Genomic DNA, 12737 nt, shown 5'->3' with positions numbered 1-12737 from the left:
GGCCAGTAACAAATGGAGTACTGCTGGGATTTATGCTGGGCTACGGTTTAGTATCTCTAACAGTGACCTGAAGTATGGTCATATCAAGTTTGCAGGGGTCATCAAACTTGGGACCAATCATTACCCTCATGAACAGAGAGATCTAGATAGGCTGGAAAGACTCGGCAACACAAACCCGCCAATACTGAAAAAAGGCAAATACAAATCTGCATTTGGGAAGGAACAGCCCCTTGCGGCAACACAGGTTGGGAAATGACAGGCTGGGGAACAGCTCTCTGGAAAGCGCCAGGAGCACAGCAGGCTAAACACGAGCCACCCCTAGAAGCAAAGGGGGCCAGCAGCACCCGGGGTTGGACTAGGAGAGCACCATCAATAAAACAAGGCGAGTCCGACTAAAGGTTTTTCACCGTGAGGACACGGTCGCTACAACGCCGAGCAATCCGGTTTGACCTCCGGCTGGCCGTGGTGCCGAAGCGAGATGGACTGACGGCCTCCGGCACTCTGCGCCAAAACCGGTTAGCCGGTGACCCTGCCGGCCAAAGCTGCCTGCAAGCTGAGGACGGGCCCGCCGCACCCCGAGTCCGCAACTGCCGCCGTGCACAGGGGCAGAAAGCACGGAGCGCACGGCCAGCCCCAGCCCCGCTCGCCTGCTCGGCGAGTCCGCAGCTGCTGCCGTCGTGCGCAGGAGAGGAGGGCACGGAGCGCACGGCCAGCCCCAGCCCCAGCCCCGCTCGCCCCGCCCCGGGTCCGCAGCTGCTGCCGTGCGCAGGAGAGGAGCGCACGGCCAGCCCCAGCCCCAGCCCCAGCCCCGCTCGCCCCGCCCCGCCCCGGAAGCAGAGCGTTCGAGCGCGCTGCCCCGGAAAGCGGCGCACACGCAGGCGCGGAGGCCGCACGTGGCGGGAGCGGTGTCCCGGTGCTCGGAGCGGTAACGCCATGGTGAGCGGGAGGAACCCACTGGACCGCGCCCAGGTATGTGGGACCGGCTCGCCCAGGGGCTGCGGGGAGCAGGGCAGGCGGGAGCGCGGCCGGACCGGGCTTGACCCGCGGCTGCCGCCGCTGTGGTGCCGTTGCAGGTGAAGAAGGCGGTGGAGGCTCTCTTGGCTTTCTCCAGAAGCAAGGCAAAGGGAGACGCGCTGCTCCTCAACGAGAGCGAGAGCGTTCATCTCCTGGTGACGGTGTGGAAGGTCCCGCAGGTGCCAAAGCTCATCAGAATGTAAGACACTGATATGCGGCCTCATGCTTACAGGGCTTGGAAAAGAACACTTTGCAAATTCTGAGCTCGAGGGGTTTGACTGCCACGGCCTTGTCCGGGGAGCTTCTATGCCGTGACTAAGAACTGCCGGGTCAGAAGCTGCTTTACTCCTACTTTTGGTATAACTGGAAGCTGGGCTGTGCCAGCTTTTTGCACGCAGGATGCTGGTTCTGTGGGTTGCCAGTTACAGGGTATGTGCCTTTCAGTCCTGAAGCTTTAGAAAATATCTAGATATTACCCATTTCTATATCTAGAAAATATCTAGAATCACCTTCTTTGTCTTGACCCACCACCACCAAATCATTAGTAATACTTCTTTCTTTTGATAACCAAACCTGAATATGAATTAGAAGTCTCTTTTTAGAGTGTAGCTGCACTACACTGAGAAAGTTTACATCCGTTTATCAGGGGCACGGTGTTATAAGGTTTTTTTCTAATGCCTGGATGCAGCCATGGCATGAAGGGAGGAGCATGGAGGGTCCTCCTCCTAGGACCCGTGTGCTAAGGGCTGCTGGCAGGATAGAGGATTCCACTTTGTATCTGACTGGAGCCGTGGTGTGTTATGGTTTCACTTTTAGAGTTCTGTATGCTTATCAACTCTAGGTTCCACTGCAATATTTAGTAGTTAACAGAGTGTAAATACAGGCAGGTTGATAAAGGGGACTGATCTCCAGTGTAGTCCTAGTTCTGGGGAAAACGTCTTTCTCTTATTAGACATTTTTTATACAACTCATATTCTCATTGTAGACCACTGCCCCATGGCATTCGACCAGAAACAGCTGATGTTTGCCTGTTCACAAAGGATGAACCAAATTTATCAGCAGAACAGACCGAAAATCTGTACAAGAAACTTTTACTCCGAAATGGGATCAGAAGTGTTAGCCGGGTAAGGGTGGTCCTTGTTGGTATAATACAGTATTGCCATTTCTTTCCTTTTATACCACCAAAAAGAATACAAGTAGTTGTTCATTTCTGCTGTTTAATATTCTAATTCTCATTCATATATTCTAGTAAGATTTTTTCTGACTGGTCAAACTGCGGTGTTTCTGAAATGCAAAGTTTACTCAGAATAACTTCTTCAGTTTGAAACAGGATTTTTAGTAATCAGATACAATTTCTAGATAAACGTTCAATATTTAGTTTGAGTAACCAACCAGGAAAACTCACAACATTTGATTGTTTGTGTCACCAGCAATAAAACTGTATAACAACATGTTATATTTAACCTTGATTTGGATGCTATTCATGTATGCAAGTTCTGGTTTGTGGTGTGCAGTTACTATGCAAGAGATCAATGTTTTTTGATACTTTAAAACAATAGGAAATGGATACTTTTTAATCATCTTCAGCGTTCTAAAAGAATGCACTGTGATGGACTATCAGTTATGTAGCTTTAATCTGTGCAGTTCTGAGAAGCATTCCAGGTTGCATTTTCGGCAGCAGGGACTAAACTGGTGCTTGTGTTGCAGATCATCTCATACAAAACCCTCAAAAAGGAGTATAAAATGTTTGAAGCCAAGCGGCGCCTCCTGAACAGTTTTGATCTCTTTCTGTCTGATGACCGAATTAGAAGGCTTTTGCCCTCACATCTGGGAAAACACTTCTATGAAAAGAAAAAGTAGGTCTTTAAACTTTGGAAATCCATTCTTGCATTATCGTTTTTAAGATCAGATTCTTCTTAGTAATGGAGGAATTGGTTTTCTTTTGGGTTTTCTAATTGTTTCCTTTTTTTTACCCCTCTCCCTTTCTGTTTTAGGGCACCTTTATCTGTAAACCTGAAAGCCAAAGATCTTGCCAAGGAACTAGAAAAACATATCCAAGGGACTACACTCCCAGTTAACAACAAAGGGTGCTGTTAGTAAGTACAAATGGATTAATACATCACTTGAAGGATGGCTCTATCTTAACTGTAGGAATTTTAAGTGAGTTATTTTTATTCCTTTAGTATGTGAAAAAAAGATGTTAAGGGTCACCATTGCAAATGGAGGGCATTTTGAACCTTTACCTGTATAGTTAAATTGTTCTATTTAAGTTTTACTGTGAAGTTGAGGGGTTTTGTTTCTTTTTCCTTTTCACTAAGGAATTTCTAGGCACCTGGCACTGTCAAAGCACATGTACAATCTTAGTTTTAATCTAATTTAATAATATTTTTATATTTCCAAAATATTCTAATCTAATAAGATTTTTTTCATGTATTGTGTATCTGAAAGGATCCAAATTGGTAGTAATGCTTTGTAATGCAAGGCAGAAGTTGCATATCCAAATATGGAAAGATGAATACAGGTGAACCCCTTCTAACTATTATCACAAGAGATTTCTGCAATAGCCATCCCTCCTTTATGATAATTGCAGATAAGTGGGCTTTTTGCATTTCTGGGTATGCCTAAACTAAACAAGTGGCTTGAAATAAGTTTGTTTGCCCATATTTAATTATCCTTTGTTTTTTCTTCCAGTACAATGCGCATAGGTCACACTGGGATGAAAGTGGATGAGATACTTGAGAATATCATTGCAGCAGCAAAAGTGATTGGTGACAAGTTACCAAAGGTACTGCTGATCGACTGCATTACAGACAAATAGGTTCATACTTCAGCCTTATTTTTACATAATATACTGGTTTTGTTTTTGCAGAAATGGAAAAATGTAAAAATCCTTCACCTCAAAACACTTAAATCGGTTGCACTCCCAATATTCACTGCCAATATCTCCAACTTGGATGAGCTTGACAAACAACCATCTCTCAAGAAAAATGAAGTAAAGGTAACCAAAACTTCTTCAAACCTTGCATAAATTAAATCTGCCCATTTAGTTGTAGTTCTTTGTTTTCCTTCCAGGCATTGTTATTTTGTGTTTAAATGCATTAGCAGCTGATCCCCATCTTTTACGGCTAAAACAGGTCAGACACTCCTACCTCAGTGCTTCAAATACTCAGCAATAATAATGAAATTATGGCAACTCCCTTACAGGTTTTAAAGCAAATTGGAAATAAGTAAGGTATTTCTAGACCTAAACTCAAGGGACCTGAGATTCATTCTTAGAGCTTTGCTTCTATTGTTTATCCATATTTGCCTTCTGAAAATACACTCATTAATGTATATGTGGATTCAGAGTATGCATCTGCTTTTTGTTGGTTAATCAGTGGCATCTGAATAATTCTCAATCTCATATATATTTGTGTATATAGGGGAATCTCATACTTGTTAAAAAATAATAATTGGCTATGCCTTTGTACTGACTTCTGTTTATGTTCATTTGTCTGAAATTAAATTAAATGGGACTGTGAATATTCAACTTAGAGACTGTAAGCTTGACATTACTGTAGTTGTGAGCTACTTATAATAAACTTCTGCATGTAATGCATTTTTTCATATTTTACATATGGCTAAATTAGTCCAGGTCTATTGAATAAAAGTCTTTAATGTTGCTACACCATCTATTTAGAAATGGCATTTCTATATTTCTATCTCAGACAATGGGTATTTGTCTGAGATGTACTTCTGATTAATTCTAGAAGGTAAAACCCAAGAAAGTGAAGAAGACAGCTAAAAAACTGAAGTCAAGTCAAGTCACTGTGACAACAGAAAGTAAAGCTGCTGCTGGTACCCAGGAGCCTGTGATAAAAGAAAAGATAGAAATAGTCCAAGAACCAGGTGATGGTGATGATGAAGAAATTCCACAACTGGTGCCTATACAAACAACGAGCTCAGCTGACCTGAAGGTAATTGTTGAATAATATTAAGAAACTTGCATTTCAGTAAAAACTAAAGATTTTGAACTGTTTAAATTGTTCATTGCTCCTTAGGGAACAGTATGTGTTAGCACACTTCAAGACTAGGGCGCAGTTCAGTTGAAAGTATTTGTCATTTGTAATGGTTTTCACTGATCCTTCTTCCTTAAAAACAGGGAATATGTTTCTTGGGTGGAATGGTAATTTTTTTGTTTATGTTAAACACAGAAAATGGGACCAAATTCAGAAAAAGGTGACAATTTGGGCAAGAATACCAAAACACCTCTTGGTAAGAGAAAGAAAACATCTCTAGTGGTGGATACGCCAAAATCAAAACCTGAGGTTACACAAGAGTGTGCAAGCTTGGAGACGCCATCAAAAAAGAAAAAAGCCAAGCAGGTCAGTAAGCCAAAGGAAGCAATAAAAGAAAAAGACATGAAAAAGCTCCAAAAAAACCTGAAGCAAAGTCTTTTGCAACACCCAAAGCTGTCAAGTCACGACAGTCAGCCGGGAAATCTTCCAAACCACAGAAGCAGGCACCCAGAAAGGCGCGCGTGCCGCAGTCAGCATGAACCTTGTCTGTTGTAACATATTTTGTATCATCATTTTCAGTAAACAAATTTATTGATGAAGTAAAATACCTTCGTAGGAAATCTGATCTCAAGAGCTTTTTTTCACCAAGGTCTGTAATGATTCATTGGTTTTCTTCTAATTTACAAGCTGGTATAAATAAACTCACTGTCTTGATGGTCCCATCACTTTTTATCTTTTTCTGGCCCAAACCAGAAACACTCAATTTTTTCAAGTGTCAAAGGGAAGAGAGGGGTTTATCCCAGGGAAAGAATGCTGAGAAATATTTTAACAAATGTTGTCTTTCCATTTCCATGCCAGAAGCATGTGTGCCAAGAGCAGCAATCTGCATGTGCTTTTAAAGGTGAAAATACTGCTACAGTTTTTAAAAAACTGTTCAATATAATAAAGACAGGTTGACAGTGATTGGTGTTACTGCAGATATCTAAGTTAGCAGCCTGATACCAAGCCCCACATTGTAATTTTTAGCTGCTTTTACCTAGGGTATTTGTGAGTTAAAAAGGCCCAAAGAATATTGCTTTAACCATATATATATTTTACAACATCAAGCAAAATCTTACCTTCAGTTTTGGGCTTTATTTCTGCTACCAGAACAGTTGAGAGTATTCTTGCATGATGGTCACAGAACTCTTGTTCTTCCATCTGAAAGCCAAAGGCTGTGTAAATTTCCAGTTGTGCCAGCCAAGTGAACTTGTCCTGTTGGCATGAAGAATACATACTTCAGGACTGAAAGGTGATATATTTGACATTTTACACAACTGCCCAGTTGTTCTCTGTATGATAATTTGTCTGTCCTTTGCAGAGTGAGAATATGAGGCAGATTTGTGTTGAAAAGTCCTAGTGGTAAAAACTCCAAATAAGAAAAAGGTGGTAAGACACAAGATTAATCAGCAGGAAGTAACCAGCCTACTTTGTCATTGAAAAAACTCTACCACATCTTCTTTTTATGACATCCTCATTTCAAGATTTTGGCTACCTAGAAAGAAAGTGGGTGCTAAATAAGAGTATGAAAATATTCTGCTTGGTCTGTGATGTCAACTTTTTTGACCCTTTTGCAACCTTTTTTGTAACTTTTCAACTATTTTGTATACCAAAAGCTATGACAGTAATCCCAGTAAACCAATAGCACTCACTGTCACTGGAAGAGTAGCAGCAGTATCATTTAATGCACACTGTTTCCACTAGAATGTTGAAGGTACCCATTCTGTTAGGCCTGGTCATAGTTCCTGTTGGCTTGATATTTCTAGTTACTGGAACAGTGGCTTATCCATCATTAAATAAGGTGTTAGATATAAGGCCCTTGTGAGAGCAGGCACAGGAGATGCTACATCTAAATACAGTTCTTGTGCTTGAGGACTTAGGAGTGCAGAAAGATTATGTATCAGGTCATTAACACAAAGGTGAACTGAAATGGGTGTCTTGCCTTTTACATAACTCTTTTACTTACTGAATTTTACATCCTGCATTGACAACTTGCTTCCTGTTTGTCAACCTGAACTTGTATTCCAGCTGCTCTTTTTAAGCCTCCTTAAGCATAGTTAAAGCAGTCTATGTGCATTTGCAGATGCACATTTTAACTGTCTTGCAAATCTCTGCTGTCTGTGACCAGCTTGCCTCCCTTGCAAGTGCAGAGATCAACGAAGTGGATGTTCATCCGCGTACCTCCCTTCTGGGGTGCCTGAGGCGGCACTGCCTCAGGCAGGGCCCAGCCGTGTCCGGCTCACCTGGGAACGGTAGCGAGCACTACTCTCAGAGAGGCCTCAGCTCCCGAATGCCATCGGTCACTACGGCTCAGCCTTCGAGCCCACCGCGGCGGGCTGGGGGCTCGGGGGGCCGCTGAGGGCGGCGTGTGCCCGCCTTCGCCTTCCCTGAGCGCAGCTGCGGGGGCGGAGGCGCGGCCCGGCCGAGCCCTCAGATGTGTGGGGGGCGCGGCCCGGCCCTGCCCTCAGGTGTGCGGGAGGCGCGGCCTGGGCGTCCCCTCAGCGCGGGGGGCGTGTCCCGCACCTGCCCGCGTGGGAGGGCGCGGCCCGGCCCTGCCCTCAGGTGGGCGCCGCCCTCGCCTCCCCTCAGGTGCGCGCGGCCCGAGGCGGCGGTGGCGCCGCTCCCGATGGCGGCCCCGGGCGGGCTGGGCCGCTGCGTGGCCGCCTTCTGGCTGGCGCTGGCCTTCGACGCGGTGGGGCTGGCGGTGCTGCTGGCGGGTGTGTTCGCCGACGTGTTCTTCTCCGACCTGCTCATCTACGCGGGCGGCATCGGCATCTTCCTCAGCCTGGTCTGGTGGGTGTTCTGGTACGCGGGCAACCTGGAGGTGCCGCCCGAGGAGCTGCGGGACGACGTGGGGCTGCCGGCGCCCAAGGGCCGCGGGGACACGCTGCTGCGGCGGCTGGTGAACGGCCTCAGCCTCCGCCTCACGGCCGCGCTCGCCCCCGCCCGCCCCGCCGAGCTGGAGCTGCAGCGCGCCCGGGGCCCCCGCGGCCGCCACGCCGAGCCCGGCAGGTGAGGGAGAGCGGGACGGGACAGCGAGGGGAGGACGGCTGCGGGCTCTGACTTCGGCCAGAGCTCGGAGAGCGGTCCTGCCCGAGATTCGGTGTAACACCTGCTTGGTTAAACCACCTGCACGCAGCTGACGCTTCTTAAAATAAAAGTAGTGGGGAATCTTTCTCAGCTCGGGTGGTAAAAAAAACGAGTGGGAAAGATTGCACAAGTGAGATTAGGCAGGGAAGACACTTCCTGTCGCCGTCTAAGAACGGAACGGACGAGCAGGAGCGAAGCCCGGGGTCGGTGGTGGGGCTGGCATGCGGATCTGCTGCCAGAGAGCAGCACGGGAGCCCTGGGGCTCCCAACTGTTCCTCACAGCAGCCAAATGCTGCCAGAAATGGCCATTAACCACTCCCCCACACGAGCTCTTGGGAGGGGAAGTCCCCTCGTTAGCACCATGAAATGTTGCTTTTATTGGAGAGCAAGAAAGGTGAAATGTTGACTTGGATTTAACATGGTGGCAAGAGCTGTAGGTAAGAGGTTGAAACTCATAAATGCAATCAGTTAAACTGTTTGTCTTGAACCTCAGTCATCTAGAAAAGATGTGATAATACCTGATGTGGAAAGGAAGCGTCTAGGTCCTATTTCAAAGCATGGTTGAAGAACATGAAGCTTTTCAATACACCATAGTATATTCATTTAGGAAGAAGGCATGCTTAATGCCTTGAAAATGTGTGTGGGGAAAAAAGTCAAGCCTTCACTTCACTATGTAAAATCCTCTGTTGAAGGAACTGTAAACAGTTTTGTACTGTTTGAACTGTTCAAGGATTCTAAACATCTCGCTGTTCCAATTCACTATGTACAAGATCAGCTTTTCCTGCTTCTCCTTGAAACTAAATTCTGAATTCTGTTGATTTACAGAAAAGTTAATGTGAAAATCATCTTCTTTCATGAAAGCTATGAAATTTTTCTTGAGAGAAAGTTTTAACAGTAGAGAGATTGAGAATAGATAATTATTCCTTAATAGAAAACTTGTAGGAGGCAGGAAAGAATAGCAGCAACACCACTTTCAAAGATTGTTACTGCTCTTTAGTTGATTATTAACCACACCTGCAATTTAGAAAACAGGCAGTTGAAAATGAGCCATTCTATTTTCAGAGCTCTTTTTTTTTTTTTAAATGGGTCTAAAGTTGGCAGGTCCCTATTTGCAGGGAAAGATTTGCATTTATAAATGGCTATGCAGAACCATTCCATGGCAATTGCAGGTATTGAGCTCAGTGGATAATCTGCTATCTCTGTAGATGCAATGTGTGTACATGGATATGTATTGTGTTTTAATGAACTCCTAGTAGTGAAAGTTATCCACTATTTTGAAATATTTCAAGCCTTATTCCTGATTGTAATTAGATTTATATGTCCTATAGGGATGTATAAATAAATAAATAAGTAGTGATTTAATACAAAATATCCCAGCAGCTTCTGTTGCTACAATAAACAAACTTCAGTAATGGTAATTCAGAAGGAACCAAAACAGGGGGTGTACAGCAGTTATGTTACATATTAGAACATAAACTCTTTGATTTTACTTGCAAGGTGAAACAAAGGATAACAAATGGTTTCACCTTGAAAGATAATTTAGAGTTCCTTTTTGAAGTAAGTTCACCTAAAGTATCTTAGAACTTCTCGTAAACAACTGAATCAGATCATTCCTTGCTGATAGACCAAATCCTCTCCCCATCAGGAGATATTTATGAACTTAACCAAACGGGTTAAACATGTTTGGGCAGATATTGTCTGCACAAGGAGGAAAAAAAACACCACCATACACACACACATTCAGAAAGGAAAAAACAACCAAAAAGCCCAAACAAACAAAAACAACCAAAACCCAAACCACCAAAAAACAAAACAAACCCCAGACATCCTCACTTTACCGGCCATTTGGAAACCTTCTTGAGCATTAATTTTTTTGAAGTTATGAAAGGAAACACTACATGTTGTTCTGATTTCCTGTCTTAAAAATTATACAGTAGAGAAAGGTGAGAATTCTTATGATATGGAATGCTTCTATTAAAGGAATAACAAGTAGATTAGGATCCTCAAGCCTGAAAAGAGATGCAGAATATAAAGTGCTCCAGAAGCCTATGCAGTCACTATGGGGATGGTATGAAGTGCTTGCCTGCCAAGGCAAAGCAGGAACAAACTGTCCTGTGCTATGTGACTGAAGTGTGGGATTACTTGATGTGGGACAGTGGGACAGATAAAAGTTTACTGATTCAAAAATCCAAAGGACAAAGCAGAATATGATAATATATATATGATAATATATATGATAATATATGATAATATAAAGAGAATATGTTTGGCTCAGGAAGACCTGGGGCAGTGAGTGGCAGTTGATATCCTGAGGAAATATTACCTGTGTGCCATATTCTTATGCCTTCAGTGAGACACCACACTTGCCACTATTGGAGATGGGCTGGTGACTTGATGGATCTTTTCTTTGGGTCCCAATTGGCTGTTAAACATGAGGAAAAGTACTTTTAAAATTGACCTTAAGTAACAGTTTAGAGTTATATGGCCAATTGTTCTAAGCCTATTTTGGAGTAACCTTTTCTTCATGTATTATCTTCAGGATCTGTTGAAGACATGACCAATGAAGTTACTGCCCCAAAAAGTGGGGGAAATGCTGCAAATTATGGAAGGAGATTCCCTACTCAAAACAATAGGATTCTCTCGTTGTGGAATAACCTCTGCAAGCATTGTGGACTCTCTATGAAATGGACATGTGGAGCCATATCTCTGCCAAAAGCACCTGTTTCAGTGTTGGACTGGATATGCTTTGAAATTATGAAAGAAGATCCCACAAAATCACTTTAAGAAGTGAGAGCTAAAAGAGAATTGAACCTGATTCACTGAAATATCAGTGCAGTTTGTCATATAGTTGGTTTTATTGTTTTAATTATTATTATTATTATTTTTAATAACCTGAAAGGTTTGGATAAAAAACTCTTGCACAATGAAAAGCTCTTGCACTGTTTTTTACCAAGGTCTGGAAGTTAAACTTACTGTGAATTTTTATAAAGCCAGTGCAATACTTTTGTTTGTAAGGGTGCTTTTAAAATGTCTATATTAAACTGTTGATGCAAGGCTGCAAATGTAGTAGAAGTTGTTTATAGTGTAAATACACAATTTACAGTGTCTCTTGTAAAAGTTTCACTGTTATTCTGAAATAACCTGGAATCTGAGATTTATAAGTAGACAAATAACACCAGTGGTGTTGGCATACAAGTACATTCTTTGTAGTTACAAATGATGTAATACAATGACTCTTGCAAGAGGCATTTTTAGTCCAGTGATGTTGGAAATTATTTTCCTAATGCTGAAGCATTTGAGAGAGGGAACATGACCAAAGGAAACCCTGTTGATTAACAAGAACTCCAAGGCATTATAAAACATTAACAAACAGTACCTGGAAAATTATTTATATAATGTTAGTGATAGCTAAAATTGTGCTAATGATAAAATTGTGTGGAGAATTTCCTCAGGTGTTCTTCTGGTTTTGAACTAACACTAACAGTTCGGTGCCACCATCAGCAAATACTGGTAGGTCTTAAAATTTCAATGCACAATTGTTCCATGCCACACCTCATTGAATACTAGAGGTGGAATTAAGGAAAATATTTACTAAGAACACTGTGGCTGTACTTCCTTATAAACTCTTGAAATGTCTTTCAGTGTTTTCTTGTAAAATTACTGGAGTAACTTCTTTTTTTTGCATATTCTCATTTTTAAATGTTTTCCAAATGCTACCTTTTAACAAATTCAGAAGAACACTAAACTTTAAGGTCTGCAGTGTGATTTCTCCTTTACTACCTGCAGTTTTTAGGAGATGTATGCAATTTGTTTCCTCCTTTTAATGGAACTGCAATGTGACACCACTGCCGTGTTACAATGGCCTGATTAAGAAAACCAAACAAGCTCCTCCCTTAAAACCTGTAGATCAGTTTTCATTTGCAATAATTTTTTCATTTCATTTTTCTGAACAGAAAGAAAAGCTTTTGCTGATTCCCCATAGTTTCACTTATGAAGTGAATTATGAAATATGGTGTTTAATAAGTGGAATGATTACTAATAGCTATAAATTAAGACAATACTCTCATATATGTACTTCACATACTTAGTCTGTGAAAATCAAAAATTTCTATTCAAGTGTTGCAATACTAATTACTAGACTGAACTGAGCAGGCCTTTGCATTCCTTGGATATTACAATGTAATTAATCTTAAATCCAATATCAATACTTAATGTTTGTTGCATAAGATGGTAGCTAGAGTGTAACTTCACTCAAAAGTTGTGTAGAATTCCAACTAGTTTACTAGTATGAATAGTATAAGTTTTAAAAATGAAATCTAGGAGCTGATCCATCAGTTAAGGAGGATGTTAAGCACACAAAAGCACTAAAGCAGTAGAAGGTTGCTGAGATGGTGAGCCCAAGCAATGAGACAGACAGTACGTGCTGTGGAGCAGTGATATCTGTTGTAAGTATTGTAACTAAATGCATCCAGTTACTGTTTCATGCAATCAGTTTGCCTTCTAAACCAGGAAGGCTAATACTAAACACAAACTGAGCATCATCTGCAGTTACACATTAACAAATATTTAACACTATTTTAGTTTCATGATATCCTT

The 12737-nt window shown here is 42.4% G+C and overlaps 2 protein-coding genes across 2 annotated transcripts; both read left to right on the top strand.

Moving 5' to 3' along the window:
• Positions 1–877: 877 nt before the first annotated feature.
• On the top strand, positions 878–5737 carry RSL1D1 (ribosomal L1 domain containing 1). The gene is given in 10 exon segments (XM_036392836.2): positions 878–969; positions 1074–1213; positions 2000–2138; positions 2722–2870; positions 3009–3110; positions 3706–3799; positions 3884–4012; positions 4764–4970; positions 5208–5421; positions 5424–5737. Coding segments are annotated over 10 exon segments (1338 nt in total). The 5' UTR covers positions 878–933; the 3' UTR covers positions 5552–5737.
• Positions 5738–7677: 1940 nt separating this feature from the next.
• Positions 7678–10982, top strand: LOC118692790 (transmembrane protein 238). The gene is made up of 2 exons (XM_036392842.1): positions 7678–8063; positions 10681–10982. The coding sequence occupies exons 1-2, from the start codon at positions 7678–7680 to the stop codon at positions 10688–10690; spliced, it is 396 nt and encodes a 131-aa protein (XP_036248735.1). The 3' UTR covers positions 10691–10982.
• The last annotated feature ends 1755 nt before the right edge of the window (positions 10983–12737 follow it).

Source organism: Molothrus ater, chromosome 16 (genome assembly GCF_012460135.2).
Source record: "Molothrus ater isolate BHLD 08-10-18 breed brown headed cowbird chromosome 16, BPBGC_Mater_1.1, whole genome shotgun sequence".
Classification (NCBI taxonomy): Eukaryota; Metazoa; Chordata; class Aves; order Passeriformes; family Icteridae; genus Molothrus; species Molothrus ater.
Note: the sequence above shows the minus strand (reverse complement) of the source record. Positions and strands in the feature narration are given on the sequence as shown.

What these genes read in the sequence shown, in the direction of transcription:
- LOC118692790 (XM_036392842.1), top strand. Translation starts at nt 7,678, where the DNA reads ATGGCGGCCCCGGGCGGGCTGGGCCGCTGCGTGGCCGCCTTCTGGCTG.